This window comes from Zootermopsis nevadensis, unplaced genomic scaffold (assembly GCF_977971745.1).
Source record: "Zootermopsis nevadensis isolate Lab colony 2312 unplaced genomic scaffold, Znev_1.0 Znev_ptg000012l, whole genome shotgun sequence".
Classification (NCBI taxonomy): Eukaryota; Metazoa; Arthropoda; class Insecta; order Blattodea; family Termopsidae; genus Zootermopsis; species Zootermopsis nevadensis.
In genome coordinates, this window is record NW_028259144.1 from 4,613,234 (window position 1) to 4,636,326 (window position 23,093).

At 38.5% G+C, this 23,093-nt stretch overlaps 1 protein-coding gene across 1 annotated transcript in view; it reads right to left on the reverse strand.

Annotated features, from left to right (window-relative positions):
* LOC110832607 (glutamate receptor ionotropic, kainate 2) overlaps positions 1-23,093 on the reverse strand; it is a 199,903-nt gene that overhangs the window by 41,104 nt on the left and 135,706 nt on the right. Inside the window, exon 3 of the mRNA XM_087347677.1 lies at positions 12,317-12,478. Within this exon, the coding sequence (XP_087203803.1) occupies positions 12,317-12,478 (162 nt within the window). The remainder of the gene's footprint in view (positions 1-12,316; positions 12,479-23,093) is intronic.

Consider the following 23,093-nt stretch of genomic DNA (forward strand, 5'->3'; position numbering starts at 1 on the left):
TTGACCACTGGGAAAATCAGATACGATACGAAGCCGGACTTCGGTGATAACTGATGTCGAAACTTGGCCGTGAGGGATACGCACTTTGACTTGAATAAGACTTAGTAGGCTTGGCGTCCATGTTAAGTAGGTATCTTTGCACCACGACGTGGACTGTCCTCAGATTGTGGGTAGAAGAGATGGCATAAGGTTGTGGAGGGGATTAGCGAATTGAATAAGCTGTCGTGGACAGCTTACAGGGCGTGGTTGAGCGGTGGACTAAACACTTCTCAGAATGTTGCGAAATGTTACTTTCGACCTCACACCGAGCTCTTTTGAATACGGTTCTGAACTTTCCCGTTCGATAGTAGGCGGGGAATGTCTGTTAATTGATTAGTTTTGATAGTTTTAAGTGCCCATAGCACTGAGCGGTGGCACGAGTTGAGGTCCAACACATTTTCCTCTAGTGGTTTTACCTTCCGTCTTGATTCTGTAAAACTTGTCAATGGCGAAGAGTTGGGAGGCGCCAGATACCACGGTCATGGCATGAGCGTTCTCCCCCGAGGACGTTATAAGCATGTCCGATTGAGACATATGGAAATACCCAGTCGTGTGGTTTGCCTACAAACCGCATGGATAACAAGTAGACTGTCGTTTTAAAGTGGAAAGAGAGATCCTCCTTTCGGACTACTTTCCGTGATAAAACTCAGTCTCTGAGGGGTTTGATTCCATTGCAGTGGTTTCCAACTAACAGTCCGAGGAACGCTGTAGGCCCGTTTCGTGCAGTTTTCGCTATTTTGCTATGACAACTAATTTATTTCTCTGTTCCTGCCCTTTCAGTAAATAAATAGTCTGTGTAAATTGTCTTATTAGGTAAAACTCTGTCAATTCTGTCCCATTTTATATGAGCTTTCGACTATTTTACAAGTTTTGAAAAATGTTGAACGACGTGTTTTGACCGAAAATAGTCATCACGTTAACTCAAATTATGCACAAGTTATTGTACATCTTAGATGCAAATAATAGATTTATGCACTAGGTATTCAGTTTTGTCGGTGCAAAAATATTAGATAAATATAATAAAATGATTCGGTAATAGCAATGTTAAAATATATAAAATAATGGGTTACAGCATAATGCGTTCTGTGCCCTTATTTTTATGTGCAAATAAGATATTTTATGTTAAATGGTATAATTCTAACATCTGTAAAGCAGGGTTACAGATTTTTAAGAAATGATTGCTTTTAAACAGTTTCGAAAAAGAGTGCTTACTATTAATTTGTAAAAAAAACCCACAAACACACTAATTTAACGTAGATGACTATAATCCAGTTCTCGAGAAGTTTTCTATCCCACCTCCCTCCTTCACAACACGATAATACTACACTCCATATGACACAGAACACGAAACACGCAATACACCATTCCATGGGTAAGCGATACTAACAAATACGAAACCTCATATTATATATATTATACAAATAACACAACACAACATATCTTACTTGCAGATTAAATTCTGCGAAACGATGTGTGATGTGTTTGTAACAAATGTTAATTTTGATATCTCAGCTTTTACAATATTCAGAGACGTCATCGGTACTTGTTTCGTTCTTGTCTTGATAAAATTTTCCGTGCGTAAGAGCAGAGATTGATTGATCACAGGATATGCTGTAAGGGCTGGACAGTCCACGCTATCCATCACACAGTATGGGCCCGATGTGACCGATCGGGGTCACATTCACAAGCACAGCTCGTACTTACATAACTAGCACTCAGAATACAGGCATAATAAAATAAAATGTTTTAAATTAAGTCTTGTCAGTGGATAATCTACAGATTATGAATGTGTCAAAAAATTTCCAAATTTGCAAGGCGTCGGAAATGAGTTTAAGCAATGTTAGGTCTCGGATACAGAATGTAAATATTGTTAGACCTTATAAACGGGGTTAAACCAATATTATACTTTGAACATTGGTCTGAGTCTTACGTTAGTAGAAGTATTCTGAATTTACAAGCTTTCGAAACAAATGTGAAACGGAATGTGACAGTAGCAACTGAATAGAACTGGATTCAGAATCGCATCCATCAGCAGCGGCGGCCTTCGGTATTTGCGGAATGTAAAATTCGCGCTCTGCTAACACAGTGTTAGTTATATAACGTCAATAATATCGGGATAAACCAACTCAGTAATTCAATCAAATTTCGATTACGATGATGTCGATAGTGACATACCGGTAATAGTCTAAGCGAGTAACACTAAATACTGAGCCTTAACATGGTGGTACAGCCCTGGAAAGAATTATAGACAGGTGAGAGTAAATGCTAATTCTTTCATCGCAGTGTTTTCCTTAGTATTTATTTCTGTGTAAAAATGGCTCTATACACAGGAGAGTAGAATTATTTCACTTGAATTATTAAAAAATAATAACAAATCTCACATTCAATAGTACGTTATGAAAAGTGATTATAGGCTATTAGTCCCATATCATCGCAGAATAATGAGCAGAGTCTATGGTAGACTCAATTTGGTAATCTGACATAAAGCTGACATTTTTATTGTATTTAAATTGCGATTTGGAATAAGTTGATGCCCTCCGGAGAATCCAACAACGCAGTCAGTTTTGGTGTTTTCGTGGGCCGGTGAGAGGTGACGGGAAATCACGAACAAGTCAATTACCAACACAATAACTGACGGTTTCCCCAGCCTCTGAGTCCCAATAATCGATCAGATCTCTCTCTCTCTCTCTGTGTCTCGCTCTCTCGAACTGAATTCAGTGGACCGAGGTAATAGGCCATTCGGTTGCTTAGCTACATGCTCAGTGTTGCCTGGACTCAGAATCACAAAATAATGAAGTTAAATACGAATATATGATATTCTGTTTGTCACATGCGATTTGTTGTAAAAGATTTGGCGTCTGATGTACAAGTAGGAACTCGTTTCACTCAGGTCCTGAGAGAATTGACTGGCTTTTTAAAGTCGCCATGCAAATGAACCAAAACTGACTTTTTTATGTATAAAAGCCTTTGAGTCGTAGCAGATACGGGCCGTAACAATTATATGTGTGTGAGTCTTTCACGATCTGTTCCGTTCTGATTTTCAACTCGTGATTTGCTATAGTTTTACTTATTTTGTAAATATATATTAAATCTTGTCCGTCTAATCACGATAATTCTTATTAAATATTAAAATATTACAATAATTAACATTTAAAATATTTAAAATATTAAATGATGTTCTTTATCGAAATATTCGATTTACATTATACCATCATTTTTCATGTTTCACGACATGTTTCAGTTCGATATTTCGATAAAGAACATCATGTAATATTTTAAATATTTTAAATGTTAATTATTGTAATATTTTAATATTTAATAAGAATTATTGTGATTAGACGGACAAGATTTAAATATATACTTATTATATCACAATATAACTGTACCATCTTATTTTGTAAAATTAAAAATATTTATACTTTGGTTCTTCTGTTACCCAAAGTTTTGTTAAAAGTTATCTTGTTCTTATTTTAATAAGGATCCCTAAGAAATATAGATATACTGTATTCTGTCCTCGACTCGCGAATTTGACGTGTTTCGTGTATTTTCCGTAAAGGTAGTTAGGCGGCTTTAAACCTGAATAATAGTTTTGGTGCAGACAGTACGAGTACTTGCTGTGTGGGATGGCGTCGGTGATGACACTGTTTGGTGTCGTATGCGAATAAACATCACGCTATTTGCTGGAGGTTTCGAATCGTACTTTACCCAACACCCCCCCCCTTTCCCAAAACCCCGAAAACAAAACGTCGTCACATATGTACGAACTAACACATTCCATGGAAACTCACAGTAATTTAACTGTTAATTTACACAGTTAAAACGTGTATTCGTGGTATAGATAAACATGAAAAGTAGGTGTCATACTGGATTCTTGAGCTAGCGGTATGGTTCGTGTGACTATTCTGGGGCCATAATTTCATTAAAAATAATTACCGCTTTCAAGCAAAAATAAGGGAAATTTTGGAACACCATTCCTGTGTGAGATTTAAGGTTCCTTCGGCGGTGAAGATGTTGATAGTCTGGCTGGTAATACCATGTGGAGTTATAGATAAATACGAACGCTTCGGAGTAAGATACTGATTACATTTTCAGGAGTCTACACGAAGTTACAACTCAGAAACGGAACATCGACAAATATTCTTATAAATCATAAAGATGAAGACTTTCTAACTCATTGGTATTTTACAATAAATTATTGTGGTTTTTGTGATATGTCTAATATCGATGTTAGAACGTAGAGTGATGAAGTTAAGGTGCTTATGAATAATGAGTCAGGAGGGGCATGAAATGTAGCAGTACGTTAGATTTTAAAATTAATATTCGGGCAATTCAAGTGAGAATCGGGCGCACAAGATTCAAACGCTAGACGTGATAATTTAAAGTCTAATTTGACATTGTTTGTAAAAAAATTTATGTTCCTCTGCGTTATTTACAGTAAGCGACAGGTTTAAACGGTTTTCGGTATTTGCAACTTCAAAGGCAAAGTAGGATTTACTAAAATTTCAAATATTTCATTGTGATTTTAAGGGATGATTTTTTAACTGATATTCGTTTCACCGAGAAACACGATTCTTGATTCCTGGCTTAGGCCTGATTTATTAATCAAATGAATGCTATTATATATATATATATATATATATATATATATATGGATAAAAGTCACTGTTCCAGACGTTTCAATGCTTTGCGCCGTTTGTAGCAGGCAGATAACGTGAAAGCTTTATGACGGAGAAAATGAGTTTTTAAATAGTTGGAATATGGGAAAAAAGCCGGCAGGTAGGTAGAAAGGTAGGCAGAATGCAAAGCTCCACAGTAACAAACTTTGTGAAGAGAGAGAGAGAGAGAGAGAGAGAGCTGATGCCGACGATGGAACGTTATTGGCACTTTGCGTCTCTCCATTTTCCCACAGGCGTATCGTAACTTTGGCCTACAACAGCAACGTTTCGCTTTTTTGCAGAAAAATGTGACACAGAACGTTAAAATGGCTTTTAGATTAAAACACTTGGTTATTTAAGGACTTTCATTAAGTTTAGATCATAAGCGCGTTAGAAATAAAAGGTTATCATTCTTCTGCACAATACGCGTGATTTTCAGCTGTCCAAATGTAACAACTCGAGAATCGCTAACAGATTTTCATTAAATTTATATTAGATAGGCGTACTAATATTTGTCTATAGAGCCTAATTTTTGGTTAAGGTCGGACAGAAATTTGTTTAATTTGAAGAGCTGCTGCATTTCTGGGCCTATCTGGATCGCAACTCTGTTGTGTTTTGTTTCAATTTAAGCATAAACGCAAAGCAGTTTGATAATTCAGTTATCCGCTGTTTATAATGTCGACGCCACTTCATAAAGCAAACAATGCGTGCATTTACATACTACGAGTTAGGATAAATGCGTGTGTACACAGCTAACAGCTGAATTCTTATACTCGAACGCATCAGTCTTCATGGAACACGATGATTTAGAGACAAGGAGATATTTTACGACGCTGTATCAACTGATATCTTTATGTGGTGTCAGTGGATTGTAAATGACGAATTGACAGAGGTGTTGAAGGGAGTTTTCGTGATATAATTTTAACATATTATTCCAGTAACTTCCTGAAGGAAATGAAGAAAAGTATTCAATGAGTTATTATTATTTAGTGTTCTGTTCCATATGAACAGAATCCTTCAATCCTTTTCTCGGACTGGGACCTGTTCATATACGTTCTTGGCAGATGATCCAGAAGTGGTTTGCCATTGCCTTCTTCTGTGTGTGAATGGAGTAATTGTTGGGATGCCACGGAGAAACAATGGAAGCCCCCGGAGGAAACCACCGTGTTGCCTAGACCACGGCCTTGCCCAACACAAGTTATAAATTCGGGCATCGCCGGGAATCGAACCCGAGACCCCAGGATTACAAGGCCAGCGTTCTAACCGCTAGACCACCGTGGCCATCATTTATTTATTTAGTGTTCTGTCTGACGACAGGTCCATATGAACAGGATCCTTCCATCCTTTTCTCGGACTGGGACTGGGACCTGTTCATATACGTTCTTGGCAGATGATCCAGAAGTGGTTTGCCATTGCCTTCTTCTGTGTGTGAATGGAGTAATTGTTGGGATACCACGGAGGAAAACTCCGTGTTGCCTAGACCACGGCCTTAAGTATCTGGGCTAAGTTAGGTATGAAAATTTATTCCATCATGACAAATTTCGGCTAAATTGTAGAAAGGGAGTTTAAAATATCAGTTCCAAAACAGCTACATGGCTGCGTAGCAGTAAACCAGCATCCAATATTCTACGCAGTTTTAAGTTTATAAATGCACAGCTTTCTTGTATAGCTGAATGCCATACCTTGGCTAAAGTTACATGACTCATTTTTGCTCTGAGTATTGTTTAATTCTGTAAGAGGATTTGAAGAGCTAGGCCTAGGTTGATCAGCCAGACTTGCATGTCTCTATGCATATTAATGCACTCGTTCGCTTAGTAAAAGAACATGATTACCTCACTGACAGTGCTAACAACCTAACGTATAATCCATCACTTGCCTGCTCTCCGTCTGGATGTGAAGTGACATGTGGGCCAACTACACCTGGTGGTGTCAACTTGAGAAATTACACCGAACAAACTGATTTTGTTACAAACGTATGTATGATTCAGTCTGCGTGTTATGCAATGCAGATTTGTTCTTGTCTATTTCTGTGTATGTTAATTCGTAGCAGAGTAACACGTTATCTTGTTCTGTCATGTAATTTTCGCTATGAAAATTCAAAACTGAACATTCTGTAGAAACGGAAACCGAATTTACAACGCCGCTAATGCGACGTTAATGCATTTGACCCATTTCAGAATCATCTCTGTACAATCTACAACACCCTAAGTTGTTTTACTCAGACACATGTAGATCGTTTCGTGTAACTGAATGAAACGATACCATCAGGCATCAAAGTATTAACTCAGTCACTTCCGCGTTAAAACGCATTTGAGAGTTCACATAAAATGTCCGTTATTTTCATCCGGGTTTAATCGAAATTGGAATGTGTTGACAACTTTCAGTTAAACTGTCCCATATAAAATGTCATATAAATACGTTCAGCGGACCACGAGTTGTTTATGACATGCGGATGAAGTATCAGCAAACTGGGAGACGACATTTTACGTTTGATGAAAAATTAAAACTAAAATCAAGTCAGCAGTATAAGCATTGAATCGAATGAAGGAGAAATGCCATTACGAGATGTTGGTTAAGTGAATGTTTGATTCTAATGCTTTGGTTATGCGTAATTAGCAACTCACAATGAGACAAATGAATTTGTATTTCTGAATATTTCACCTCTAGAACTGCATGCACTGATTTCGATGGAAATGCCGTGTTGCTTAGGAAACAATCAAGTTACATTGAGACTTGCTTTCCCAGTTTCTGATAGGTCTGAAGGGTCGAGTAGGTCGTGCAGATGTTATACTGACTGTTCAGAAAACATCGGTAGATTATACAGTTATTATTAATGGTCTCCCTCTCCTTATATATTGTGAATTACTTTCTTAAATCTAATTGTGCAAACGTTTACTACCACATTTGTGCAAAAACCTTCTTCCTTTCAGACCCCCCCTCTCCGCTCGTGACTTATTTACCGACCAAGATAACCTGTCTGTACGCTACACTAAAATTTATCGGGCAAACGATATATCTTTGGTGTATAGGTTCAGAATATCCACTATTTTACGTGATGATCAAGTTAATATATATCGATTTTGTCAACAACGGCTCGTCATACAAACTACATGTCATCATATAGCTATTATTCAGGTGCTCAGCTATTACTTGAAATTATTTTGATATGATTAAAATCAAGAGAGATACAAGGCACAATTATTTATATTATGCAGTGCAATTGGAATAGTTCTGTAAGAAATGATTTGTATGCTCAATAACTAGGAAGGATTGAGATGGTAGGGAGATGGAAGCAACGCCTTCTGGTCTGAAGATTGAAAGAATGCTATTTAAACTGGATGGAAGATGGTAACCTGACCAAGATTGGAATCGATTTCTCTCTAATTTTATATTTGCAGCACTGTAAGCACTCCAACCTGCAGAATGTAACTCGAAGAGCTCCTGACCTGTTTTAGGGAAGCATGCCGGAACTTATCAGGAGGTGCTAAGGAAAACTACGGAAAAACAAAGTTAAGTTAGCGTATTGCCGGACTGGGATTCGATGTCGGGTCCTCCCGAATACATTATTAGCTCTTGCGCCGACGAGCTGCCTGGGAGAAAGATTCATACGGCAGATATGTAGCCACGAAAATTTCGAGTACTAACATTTTAAGGGAGGCTGTAACTTCCCTATTTACGCTTATTCTAATAGTGCAGTAATTTACACTGTAGTCGTTTCTAAGCCAAGTAACCCCATAAGCTCACACGCTGAAAGTGCCTCAGTAACTGGCTTTAGTTAACATAAAACAGCCATTACCAGCAATGTTCTTATAATGATATATGGTACTCGTTTCCACGTCTGTAAAGACGAAAGAAAATAGGGAATAAAGAAAACCAAAATTGGGCAATAAAGCTTCGAAGAATAAGGCACCAGTTTACCCACTTTGATTACAGGATAGACAAAAGTTACTGGTCTTGGTGATGGATTTTTGGAGGCTTTGAAAGAAAGAAGAAATTTCAAAGTCATGGAATTAGGTAAAAATTGGCTTACAAAAATGTTTTAACTTATTCCTGCCAGTTTATAGTTTACAATCATTTGACACCATATAACATATGCATTTGAAGAAGCGTCGTTAAATAGCCAAAGAATCTGTTAACGATGTTAAGTGTTACAAAAGCTGGACACTCGTTAAAATGTATTAATAGGTGATGGATTTGGCAATCCGAAATTTATATGGGAACATAGTTTCGCTTTCCAAAAGACTAAGGCCGTGGGCTAAAATATCCAGCAGTCGACAGACAGGCCGGACATTACAAATCCCTCCGTGTCTGCTTGCGACACGTAGGGACGGCGTAGGTAGCCTCTCACGGTCATACGGTATCTAGAACAGATGAGGATCGCATATCAGGTTCGTGGGTGACCTCTGGACATTTCTAAGGAACTGTCATCGTGCGAAATATTTTTTTTAAAAAAATCCAAAAAATATTGTAACTATGCGTCATAACATTTCTCAAAGAAGAAATAAATTTAAAATTTGAGAAAGGATTTGCATGTTTCAAGCTCGATCTTATGTAAATAAATTTACAAAATGATTTTTCAATTTACTTCTTGATTTTTTCTCACGTGTTTCTGACATTATTTTATGTTAGTGTTATATTCTGTAGCATCCAATTTCCATGTTTCTAATTTAAGCTATTCAATCTTTTCTGCCACATTCAAAGTTTTGCATACTGGGTCTTTTATTTTTTGGTTTGGTATTCTGTCTCGTAAATCTACTCATAACAGTCATGAAAAAAGTATCTTCGTATGTGCAGTAGCTTCTGTTCATACTTCAATCTCTTTTCTCCTAACTTTCAGTTAAAAATCGTGAAGTTTTTCAGTTTTTTAAAAAATTTGTCTTTTTTGTCTGTTTTAATATTATCATTTCACCTAGGTGTACACATTATTCACACGACTGTAACGCTGAATTTTATCATGAACTTATATATCATCTATCCCTCTTCATTCTTCACAAGTTCTTTCAGGAACTAACTTTTATGTTAGATTAACTTTTCTGTGCACACGAGAATCGAAGACAGTGGAGTCTGATCACGACCCGTCCACACATTCCGCCTGACAAACTACGATATATCGTTCCAAGAAAGCGACGAGATGACGCTGGATGGAATGGAAGTTCGTTTTTATTTACTTTTCCTTGATGCTGTCACTAATCGGCTCCATTACTGCCCCGTGACATGGCGTAGCTCGTTAACCCCTGCCATTACACGGGCCATATCAGTATCGTTAAAAGAACTGAGTTTCCACTTCCCTGGCTACGGGCTCAGTCCTCAATTAGTAGAACCTCTGCCGTACACTTTTACGTCATCAGATACGGGGATTGTAATGACAATAACAAACCAGCACTAAACATTCGTCATAAAGATGTATCGAGAACTGAGAAATGTAGAAATTCTTACAAGCCTGAAATGTAGAGGTAATTACGAAATAATGAACAGCACAGTTTCTGAATTATGATGTTTGTGTTTTATGACAAAATTAAATTGGATAGAACCTACGAGTATTAAAAATGGCCGCATTCAACGCTAATACAACTTCGCAGTCTGGGACGGTCAGTGTGATACTGACTTTGCACAATCCCGTATTTTTCTTAATAGCGTTTACGTTTTTGTATCATACGACAATTTCATTACACAGAGAACTTTTAAGTTTCGTGTAAAATAGCGGCTGTGATGGACCAACACGAAGCGAAAGTGAATTTACCAGATAATTGTTTTGGTCTCCTTCCCAGAATTTGCAAATTTAATATAAATCTACTGAGTGTTTTTATTTAACACAAACACTGTGAGAGACAGTCTACCAGATGAGGCAAACGTTATGCTTTCAGGTTATAAACGTCGTTCACAGAACTACAGACATAGCTGGATGAATCCTATCCGTTTAAGAATCTCATAACTTTATTTAAAAACGTAGTCAGCAGCGTTCGTAAGAGGTAGACCTAAAAGTTTATACGTATAAGAGCTGTACAGGGAGGGATCTCTAGTTTCGGAAGTGGTTAACCCTTCCCCCTCTCATATAGACATCATCAATCATTAACAAACCGTACGCATACACTTGAAACTTCTTCGAATGTCGATGATGTATAAATATTCCACAACGTGTCCTCTCACCGAAACTGAAGTAACTTAGAGCAAAGTTTAACTTAAAGTCATAACCTCTCCTTCCCTCCAGTGTTTGGCAATACTTTTTTTCACTAAGATATGTAATGATACCTCACAAAATTTCACTTTAAGAAAAGGGAAAAAACCCATATGTGGCCATAAATATTTTTATACATAAAAACTCTTACCCTATAAGAGATCAGGCAAATGAAAACAAAACGTAACACATAAGTTCAATAAAAATACTGATGAACCGGTGTGTGTGTCTTACGAATTATATTTACGAAAGATAAGATATTGCATTTTATAATTATGAGACGCGAATTCCGTGTAAAAATTTGCGATATATCAGCTGCAGGACGGACCATCACATTTTCTATTGTAAGTTTTAAGTTCGCTGTCGTATGAGTTCTCATTCTATTGTCATCTGCCATTCTGCGAGAATATAGCGTGTAATTACCCATTTAAAACAGTCCTGTTTCGCCTCAAATTGGTTATACAGTACATGTAATGTGTTTGCACACATGAATTCATTTAAGATAAATATCCCCGAAATATCTGCTGAATCGATAGTTCTTCACTACGTTCAGAAACAGTTTAATACAATTTGTACGATCCATGTGTAATTTTATTTTGAGATTGTCAAAAATTACGGCGAGCTTTATAAGCCAGGGTGCGTTAAACCTAAGTGGGGTCATGAAACGTCTAGTGTCAATGTAAAAAAAAAAACTTTTAATTTTATCCCAGTTCCTGTTTGTTGCGTTCAAAACGTGGTGCTTAGACACAGAGTCAATTTTAAAGCGGGAAGTAATTATGAGATTAGGCAGTACAGGAGTACTGACTGACAGGTTGCGTCAGTAGTTGTGGAAGTTTACAGGCCAGTGTTGTGAACATGCTCATCTCGATGGCCAGTATTTGAAAATGACAGCAGAGTCCAGATCGAATAACCAGTTGACTACTTACTTGTAACTAAGTCGGGGCAACTTGTGAAAATGTTAGGCGAGCTTCTGCTCCCCCCCCCCCCCCCCTGCTCCTGGCAACGGCTACAGAAACTTTGATTTGTTTTCCTTCTGTGAGGAGAGGAATCTGGCGAACCTTCACAGGAACAAGAGAGGGGAAGGGGGAAATGTATTTGAAATTCCAGGAAACTCCGTAGCAGAGACTGGCAAAGTGTCGAAATGGAACTATGATGATGATGATGATGATGATGATAATAACTCCCTGGTAGCAGAACCCTCAGGTTCAACACCGATAACATCAAAGTCCGCCACCGGCCACGATCCTGAGCCAACTCAAACATCTGGGTACGGCTGCAGTAATTCAATATTGCCATTGGTTCGTGAAGGAATAAATGCAAATTAGTTATCGTTACATTTTAAATAGAACAGCCTTTAGTATAACTGATTTATACGGCATTCAGTTTCGGTAAGTCTAACCTCTGTTACAGAATGCTTTGCAGGGTTGTACAGATATTAATATCCTACCTTTTTTAGAAGTTCTGAAGCTGTCGTCTCGAGGTACATATTGTATGTCATAGACAAGCGTTGTGTTGGGTAGGAGGTCCTTGTCCTTGTTTATGCGATAAACCGCGTACTTGAAGGCGAGCTCGGCGCTGCTATCCCTCTGGTCTTCTGTAAAGATGGCTCCTGTAACCACAAGACCGGTCATTAGCACGCCATCGCGTACACGAGTGTGTCTGAATCATTCTAATGGCAACAAGTAAGAATTTCATTGAACGCGATACATTCCATATGACAGAATTGGGCTGCTCTAACGCGTTCTCAAGGTATTTGGTTAGAATTTCAGCCCGGTAATGACTTTTTCGTTTGTTAATTTGAAAATTTGAGGTCTCTTTGATAATGAAGCTAGTAAGCACCTCTGAAACGTCGTTTAATGTTTTCTAGACTAAACGCCACAACGTCTCACAAGGCACTCAGGTTTATACTCGTCGCCGTGAGAACCTCAAGCCTCTCCAATTGAAAAATTCTTTCCGACAGCAAAGGTGAATTATAAATTAAGAACGTGGATGTATGATGTTGTGGCCTATTTAAAGTACAGTATGATATACCAGCATTTGTCAGTTTGAAATGAAGATAAGAAGGAAACCTGTCACTACAATGAGTGGTCCTGCAAATATTTTAATCTTGTGACTTTCATACGAGTCTAAAGTGACATGATTAAAAATATCAGTATTAAAGGATTTTTTTTAAAAAAAATATGTTTAAAAACGGTCTTAACCAGTGCATATTTTCCGGAGACCACGCAGATGGTTTTATAAAATTAATGAAAGAGATCACTTTAATTGTCATTTTGAACGAGAGTTGTTTAGTTTCTCCTGACACACAACTAATGATTACCAGCTTTTCCATAAATCATTCAGGAATTTGTCAGTAACATACGTAAAACGTGTAACATGTTATATCCATAGTTATAAAATAAATCAGAATTTCCCTTGAATGATCCTATACGATTTTAGTTGTACTTAAATTTCCCCCCAGAGGATTTCAAGTTTATTGACAGGTCAGTGCGCTGGACGCTGTGACCAGTCACTTGTCGATCAGGGCGTTCCGACCACATTAATGCAACAGCGGCGCAAGACAGGGAAATATTTTAGTGTTCTTTTACATTAGTTTTAACTTATAAAGAAACTTATTTAATGACTACTCTGCACCACTATCTGACTGCCAAGATAACCTGCCTATACAGTAATCCCTCCAACCATATTATACCATATTCCATCTTAAAATTCTAATGCATTTCATTGTTTCACTTTTGGTCTAATAATGTAGCAGTAAACAGGTGAGGTACACGGTGGTCTAGCGGTTAGAACGCTGGCCTTGTAATCCTGGGGTCTCGGGTTCGATTCCCGGCGGTGCCCGAATTTATAACTTGTGTTGGGCAAGGCCGTGGTCTAGGCAACACGGAGTTTTTTTCCGTGGCATCCCAACAATTACTCCATTCACACACAGAAGAAGGCAATGGCAAACCACTTCTGGATCATCTGCCAAGAACGTATATGAACAGGTCCCAGTCCGAGAAAAGGATGGAAGGATCCTGTTCATACGGACCTGTCGTCAGACAGAACACTAAATAAAATAAATAAACAGGTGAATGTCTTAACATTCTAATTTGTATTGATATTTTCGTGTTATTATCAAGTCATGTTCGTGTCTCACTGGTCTCGTGTCAAATGATAATATAATCAATAAATTGGAAGGGACGTGTCAGGTAGTTGAACGTACATTTATCTAGAGGGTTTGTGGAAAATAGCTTGTTTATTTAATGACGATTTCTCACCTTAATGTATTATATAGCTTCTATTCGAGAATAATTATAAATGATAGCTTAGAAAGAATGTGATAAGTCATGGCTTATTTTAAATTACTCTTTCGACGTCTCCCTGGAGGAATCGAGAGATGAGGACGTTGTTCGGAGCAGTTGGTATCGTAAATGAAAAATCGAATGCGATGCTTCCGAAAGGGAAAATAGAGTTCTATGGTAATGTCAAAGGACGAGGAAGAAATAGCAGTGTAAGTGAGAGTGAAGCTGGGGTCCAGCTGGTGGAACAAACCCGTTAACATCATCCACCAAATCCAGTAATTCTGCCCAGAGTCGAGGTGCAACTACTGGAATCGTTTTATTGTGAACGCCCCGGCATTATTCACAAAGCCCCATGCAGTTGTAAAGTGCCTTGCCAACTGTTGGCAGACAAAACACTGTTTCGGGCCACTTTCAGCTCTCAGAGTGAAGAGCCCTTGTGAAGAGCTGGGGGGTAAACGTTGTTTCTACAAAAACATCTACCGATACATACAATTGATAGAATAGCTTTTCAACTCCTACAACGAATTACGTACATTTTCCAGATTACTACCAGGTTATTAGCTTTCACGTGATTAGTAGTTAGAAGCACGCGGACGGCTTATTGGTCATTGTACAAATATTTTGCATGTTTGAGTGCCAACATGAAATATGCACTGTACGTGACTGTGTGGGATGTTGCGCCATATTGTATTTTAAAACTTTATCGACGTTTCAGGGGTACTTGCTACCTCAATCAACCTATGTGAAGATTGCTGGTCACCAACCGGAATTCAAATCGGGTACCATCTGAATTCAAATCTGGTTACTTACTATACTTATTTGTTTCTTATCTTATTTAAATACGCTTTCTCAACTGCAAAGGTCAAGTGATATGTTATGGCAAGATAATGTTATTGTCGAAGAATCGGTTATGGACTTTTGCTTAGATGGACTGAGGACAACCATGAAAATAAAGCCTCTAGATCATGAATCGGTTTAGGGACATCCAGAACATAGATAAGAAGTACTAATCATCTCACTGCGACGTTTCAGTTACCGCTGTGCTACCTGGTTCGCTAAATAACTGAACTATATGGATGTCTTTCCGTAGTCATCTGCCATTTTAAGTTGATTTTAAAGTGAATTTATATTTCCGAAAGCCGTCATATATGCACGTTGAATAGTATTTTTTAGTGTGCAGAGGAGGTCATGCATTCCTGGTTATAAATCATTTCCGAGACTAAAACAAAGTTACACGGTTGTACATGTGGCATATGGTCTACTTTCTCTTCTGAATCTTATTTTAAACTTTCTCAAAAGTTTGAAATTCGTTTGTTGCGGAAGCAGTTTAACCCCCCCCCCCCCCCCCCCCCGTCATAGAAAGTAGTAAAATAACTTTTCGTATATTTTGTTTGTTGAAAAGATTCATGATGGTTCGCTATCTCCTGCAGGGATGTGGGACTAAGAGCATACGCAATTATAATTTCCCCCTGTCTTTTGCAACAAAATTTGAAAATTTTATATTTCATTATTTTTCCGGAAGGCAATAACGGTTGTTTTAGAATTTTTAACTTCGTTTCTGAAATAGAAAATACAAAACTTAATGAAACTATGCCTTGTGTTATGAAATAGTGTGAATATGAAATAGTAAAATTGAGTTCATTATCTTTGAAACAAATTTTCACACAACAAAGACGTAGGATGTGATTGTAATAAAAACCCTTACAACGTTAAATTCCAACAAACAAGCCGGGAAAGTGTACTTCAGACCGGGACACACAAAATTTCCTCCTGTGGCCCCACGCGAGGCAGATATGTGATGCCGTCATTATGGTAGGCCATGGTCGTTTCTCCTTGTTAATAACACGCTCCCTACTCACAGCATACATTGAGGTGTTGGGATAATTTATTAGTCCAATTAAACATTGTTCACCTCGCTGCAGTTTCCACTACAGTGCCCGGCCCTTTCGAACGTGTTAGGGCGACGAAACTGTACAGAACCACACAGAAGAGCCTCCTCATTTTATGGAACAGTTCGTGATTACTTCGTGTTACTACTGTTATTGAAAGATGTTATGAGGTATAAAAAATGCTAAAAATAAATATATGATTTAAAGTTAATTATTTAAATCCCAGTGGTAAATATATGTACCGCCTGCTTTAACAATCAGTAATTCTACGTTTTACCCATGGAAAGTATTTACGAACTTCGTATAATTATCAGAATAAGGACTGATTATTTATATAAACATCATTAATCACAGATCTTTTTAATGGTAAAGTGTTGTGTTTTCTTTTCGGTACGGCCTGGATTCTTAAATATTATCTAGATGAGCTTCGGCTTCAAAGGGTAAATAATTTATAAATTATTTGAAGAGAAACGTTGTAAATGTTCGATACATCTGCGGTTTTACCGCCGTGGCACCAACGACCTCCCGTATAACAGTACAGTCATCACCGGGATATCACCGGCTGTGAGAGTCGGTAGAACGATAAATTATCCATTTGGTATCTTATATAAGAAGGATGCCTGATTTTGGGAGGTTTATGTAAGAAGCTTATGACATATGAGAAATGAATATACAGTTTTAATCCAAGAAATATAAACGAAGATACATTTTTGAGGAATTAATTGCAAATTTAAGGATAATATTAAAATTGATCTTGGAGTTTTTTTGTTGTGGACTCAAAATAATACAGTGCATGATCCAGTGGTGGTTTTCTTGTCAGTACAGTGACGAACGTTTGGATCCACAGACGCATTCCGTTTCTTGACCGGTCGTGCAATTATTAAATGTTGTACAAGACTATATATCATGTAACTAGCTACAATCTGATTATGTCGGATAATATATGATGGACAATCTATTGTGCTGGAAACAAGCCAGTTTCTAAGTTGACAAATTTTAATTAGAATTTCAGCTGGATGTAACAGAGGGCTGTGATTTCTACAGAGATGTAGCCATTTTCCTTAAACTATATGTTTCATTTCCGCCATATTTCATTCAGAAGTGGTAGGTTATGTCATAACGCTAGAGAACCTTGCCTTGCATTCAGCATTGCCTGTGAGTTATGTTCTGTTTTGTAAATGTGTTAATAAATCTCTCCTGTATCCCACAGTCCAGGTACCTGGTGGAAGTCTACTGCTTTACAGCTTGTTGGTCCAGTGACAAATTTGTCATTGGGCCCGCAACCACCCGCTTTCAAGTCCAGTAGCTTACCATTTAAGCTAGTGAGTGAGTGATTTAACAACAACCACCCCTGATTTTTCTGAAATCTCAGGGCTGACTTGTCGGAATATAGTTCAGCGCGTATAAATATCTATGTAAGATAACTGAAGCCACGGTGGTCTAGCGGTTAGAACGCTGGCCTTGTAATCCTGGGGTCTCGGGTTCGATTTATAACTTGTGTTGGGCAAGGCCGTGGTCTAGGCAACACGGAGTTTTTCTCCGGGGGCTTCCCCGGTTTCTCCGTGGCATCCCAACAATTACTCCATTCACACACAGAAGAAGGCAATGGCAAACCACTTCTGGATCATCTGCCAAGAACGTATATGAACAGGTCCCAGTCCGAGAAAAGGATCGAAGGATCCTGTTCATATGGACCTGTCGTCAGACAGAACACTAAATAATAATAAGATGAGGTGGTCTAGCGGTTAGAACGCTGGCCTTGTAATCCTGGGGTCTCGGCTTCGCTTCGATTCCCGGCGGTGCCCGAATTTATAACTTGTGTTGGGCAAGGCCGTGGTCTAGGCAACACGGAGTTTTCCTCCGTGGCATCCCAACAATTACTCCATTCACACACAGAAGAAGGCAATGGCAAACCACTTCTGGATCATCTGCCAAGAACGTATATGAACAGGTCCCAGTCCCAGTCCGAGAAAAGGTTGGAAGGATCTTGTTCATATGGACCTGTCGTCAGACAGAACACTAAAAATAATAAAGATAACTGAGAGGCCTAGTGACTGGTTATGATTTCCGACAAGATACTGCCTTAATATGTGATGGTGTCTCTTAAACTGCGTAAGAGGAGACGAGTCATAAGTGTAGGGAAGGGACTTAGGACAATGAACTGAGATGTCGGTAGCGAAAAGAAAGACATTGGATTGAGAAACATTATTTAATGACAATGAGATGATATTACGAGTGATGGGCTTTAATGAACACAGTAATGAGTCTGCGAGTTCCATAAAAGACACGGAATTTCTTTACCAACCGGGCCAGTAACATCTTAAAAGGACTCTTCTCGATGTCGTTAGTTTTGAATATAATATTAGCGTAGGATTGAAGCTGGAGGCAGATTGTACCTCCGAAACGTTGGAATCTACCAACATGTCCACACGGCGTTACAACCTAGAAGACCAACATCGACATCTAAATTTCATCGGAATGTTTCTATATTCTGCCTTCATATACTGCATTTTCTGGCCGTATTCCACTGTTTGGTAGGAGCTTGGGCAGTGCAGGGATAAAGCAAGTGGCTTGCCCTCTATAAAACATTCAGAGCGATTTAATTTGCAGAGTTCGGGTCTCATGGGCTGTAGAATCTGGAAGCAGAGGTCTAGCCCTTTGATTATGAGCTGTAATCTGGGACTAAAACAGGTAGCGCTCGTCTTGATATTAAACGCAATTTTTATAATATGGCGCCTGTGGGTATGAAATTCGGGCCAGAGGCCTGACTCAAGGGTCCAACCGGTCCCGGCTTCCTGATGTGATTATCTGGTTCGATACCCGGGGAATATTTCATATATAATGGCAGGCAATTTATCTTCTTGTAAGACTTGAGGTTCTCACAGCGGTGAGTATGAAGATTTCCGTCTTCTGGGTTGTTGCGCTGTGTAGTCTGGTCGATGTTTACCAACGTTTCAGAGGTCATACTGCCTCCGTCATCAGAGTATGAAGATTTCTGTCTTCTGGGTTGTTGCGCTGTGTAGTCTGGTCGATTTTAACCAACGTTTCAGAGGTCATACTGCCTCCGTCATCAGGGCGCAACAACCCAGAAGACGGAAATCTTCAATTTATCTTCTTGTGTGTGACAGAGAAATGTATTATCTTACTTCGAGTAAAGAAATACATTTAAAAGAGTCTGAGACCTATGGCGAACGAAATTGATTTGTCCGTGGTTATTTAATAACGCTATCAGTTGCTGAGACCATACAGTATCGGTTTATGAGATGGTTAGTGAATGACTTACTTGGAAAAATAATCCTAAGGAAGAATACTATTGTGGTCCAAGTTAAGGTATTATTCAGGATTTTGTCTGTAAGAATAGAGGAAAACCACGCAACACCGCAGTCAGATTAGCCGATCTTTACACCGACATTTGACCCCGGGACCTGCAGAATAAGAATCTCGTCCCGGAGACACGTTAACCTAACTGAGGTTTTCCATTGTTTTTCTCAGTCCTTCCGGACAAATGCCGGACAGAACCTTAAATTAGGCAACTATTGGTAGATTCTTGTCTGAATAATTGGTTTAAAATTATAAGGAAATCAATGTAACCCTACTTTTCATTTAACCAGACTGAATAGGAGTTCAATATCAGAATATTAAAACTCCCTAGAATTGTCGCTGGCATTAAAACAGTTAACGAATTGATTTTTCCCCATATACAAGGGAAGAATCTAACCGTTCCTACTCGATCGTGGTGGTATTAAATAATTTGAAATATGGAAACAGTAGGAAATTGTTACAGATATTTGAAAGCTTTGATATGATTCTGTGTTTAATAAATCGTCAGGTTTTATTGTTCCGGGTCTGCTGTTTGCTTGGGTATCCTGTGACCAAAACAGATCACGTAATTTGCTCGTGACTGGAATTAAAGTTGTCCCTCTGTTCCGTTCGTCGCCTCTGTTATGGCACGGCAGAGTGACCGAACGCCAGGCGTTTTCCACTTTAGCCCCCCCCGAGGAGCATTTCCACAGACCACACTGGTTGTGCAGTCGAGGGTGAATACGGTCTTGTATCGCTCCAGCACTGGGGTCGAGGGTTCCAATCCCGCTCAGGGTACGGGTATATACCCGTGTTTCTATGAGTTGTGTTGAAACGGTGGAAAATCGAGTGGAAAAAGAATTTTAATGACATCACGATTATAAAGTACAATATACCATTGAATTTGTAGTCTGGAATTTATTGTCAGAAGCTCCAAGTAAAATAATTTATCTCGTCTTTAAATAATGGAGTACTGTACTGTATTTTCTTGTTTCTTTGAGCTGTCTAGCAGATAATTGTGTTACATAATTAACTCTTGTTCACCTCCTTCAAATGTCTGACAGGTAATAGAATTAATTACGGTTTTAACTTTCTTAAGTAAATTAATTCGTGGAATAACGGAGTTTTGCGTCATTTTCTAACTATGCTTAGTGTCACTAGAGATGATCAAGAACTGTAAGACTAACAGATATGCATTATCTGGAAGTAATCGATCGATCGATTTGAGCATTTATTTGATATATTCTTTAATATTTAAAATAAATTTTTGCGCTTCAATTAAGAAATATGGAAATCTAGTAGCAGTTGAATAACAAACGCATAATTGCATGTCATTAATTTAATATGTAAAATTATGTAGAAGATGAAAGACGAATGCAGTTGAGACGGAATGGCGTGTAGAAAATGTATTTTAATGCGAAGTATCTGCAGACTTCTGAAACAGAATCACTCTTCAACTCTGAAACTAACACAATATACAGCCCGTGTTGGCGACGCCGCGCGAGCAATGTTTCAGTAGAACATTCTGCCTCTATATTCAGAGTTCGCCTCACCCACCCAAAAAACTGTCTTTTAGATTGATAGAAGTATTGATGCTAATATAAAATTAAATAGATTTTAAATGTTGTGTGAAGATATAAAAAGGCAAACTACAAGGGAAATTTTGAAACAATTATTACTAAAATATTGCAGAGTAATAATTATGTCGGCCTTCTCGAAGGTATCACCACCTTGTCGAAGGCAATCTGCCGGGTGAGGAGGCTTGCGTGCTCAAATGACCCTTAGGGCTATGCCGGCCTGAGCTTCGGCTCATGGTAGGGTCACCCAAGCCGGACAGGTCTAAGGAGATGCGCTAGACTAAGAGTGATACCCTGGTCCTCCAGGTTGGGGGTTGGGTGTAGGGCTAACAACCTTTCACCTTTAAAAAAAATATGTGTTACGAAAAAATCAACCAAGCCTCGGATCAGGACGGACTCTTTGGCACGACCACGGCAATTGAAAAAGGACATGAGATTTGGTACCTGGAACATTAGGAGCCTCTATAGGGCTGGGGCACTGAAATCAGTGTGTAGGGAATTAGGGAATTATAAGTTAGACTTAGTGGCAGTGCAGGAAGTGCGATGGGAGGGGGAGGGCACGATCCCAGTGGACAATTTTACATTTTTCTATGGAAAGGGGAATGACAATCATCAGCTAGGGACGGGTTTTTTTGTTCATAGCAGAATTAGGGCAGCAGTTAAGAGAGTAGAATTTGTTAGTGACAGGTTGTCTTACGTAATTTTGGAAGGACGTTGGTGCGACATCATTGTCCTTAATGTTCATGCCCCAACTGAAGACAAAAGCGATGATATCAAGGATAGCTTTTATGAAGAATTGGAATCAGTATTTGATACATTTGGCAAGTATCACATGAAAATTCTGCTAGGAGATTTCAATGCAAAAATTGGGAGGGAGGATGTCTTCAAACCCACAATAGGCAGCGAGAGTCTCCATGCACTTAGTAATGATAATGGCGTCAGAGCAGTGACCTTCGCTACGTCAAAAGATTTAATTGTAAAAAGTACAAAATTTCCACACCGTGATGTTCATAAATACACTTGGACTTCTCCAGATGGCAGAACACACAATCAAATAGATCATGTTTTAGTAGATAAGAGAAGGCAGACAAATGTAATTGATGTGAGATCATTCAGAGGAGCAGATTGCGACACTGATCATTATCTGGTGGTAGCAAAAGTGAGGGAGCGGCTTTCAGTAAGTAGACGAACTAAACAAAATTTTGACACAGAAAGATTTGATTTGAAAAAATTAAGTGAGGGAGAGGCAAAGGAACAATATCAAGTTGAAATTTCGAATAGGTTTCAAATTTTAGAGACAAATGAGGATAATGAAAGTGTGGACATCAACAGGGAGTGGGAAAATGTCAGAAACTGCATCAAAATTTCAGCAAAAGAGAAACTAGGATACTACAGGAGAAAGCAAAATAAACCGTGGTTTGATGAAGAATGTTCAAAATTAATAGATCGAAGGAAGCAAACAAAATTTCAATGGTTGCAGAACCCAAACAAAACAAATGCGGATAATCTATGTAACGTGAGACGTGAGGCTAGTAGAACCTTTAGGACTAAGAAAAGGGAATACCTGAAGGGCAAAATTGCTGAACTTGAGACAAATAATAAGGAAAAAAACATCAGAGACCTGTACAGAGGCATTAATAACTTTAAGAAAGGATATCAACCCCAGACTAATTTGGTAAAGGATGATAGTGGCAATTTGCTTGCAGATCCAATAAAAATTGTGAATAGGTGGAAAAATTTCTTTAGCGAGCTCTTAAATGTTCATAATACTGGTGATATTAGACAGATTAAAATGCATACAGCTGAACTGTTGGTGCCAGAACCTAGCTTAGATGAAGTGGAACTAGCCATTGGGAAGTTGAAAAGTTATAAATCTCCAGGAATTGATCAGATTCCGGCCGAATTAATTAAAGCAGGTGGCAAAGGGTTGCATATGAGGATCCATAAGCTTATTCAGTTAATTTGGGATAAGGAAGAGATGCCACATCAATGGAAGGAATCCATAATTATTCCTATTTATAAGAAGGGGGACAAGACTGAGTGTGGTAATTACCGAGGAATATCGCTGCTATCAACCTCATACAAAATTCTATCCAACATTCTTTTGGCAAGATTAACCCCATATGCGAATGAAACTATTGGGGATCATCAGTGTGGGTTCAGACGAAACAGAT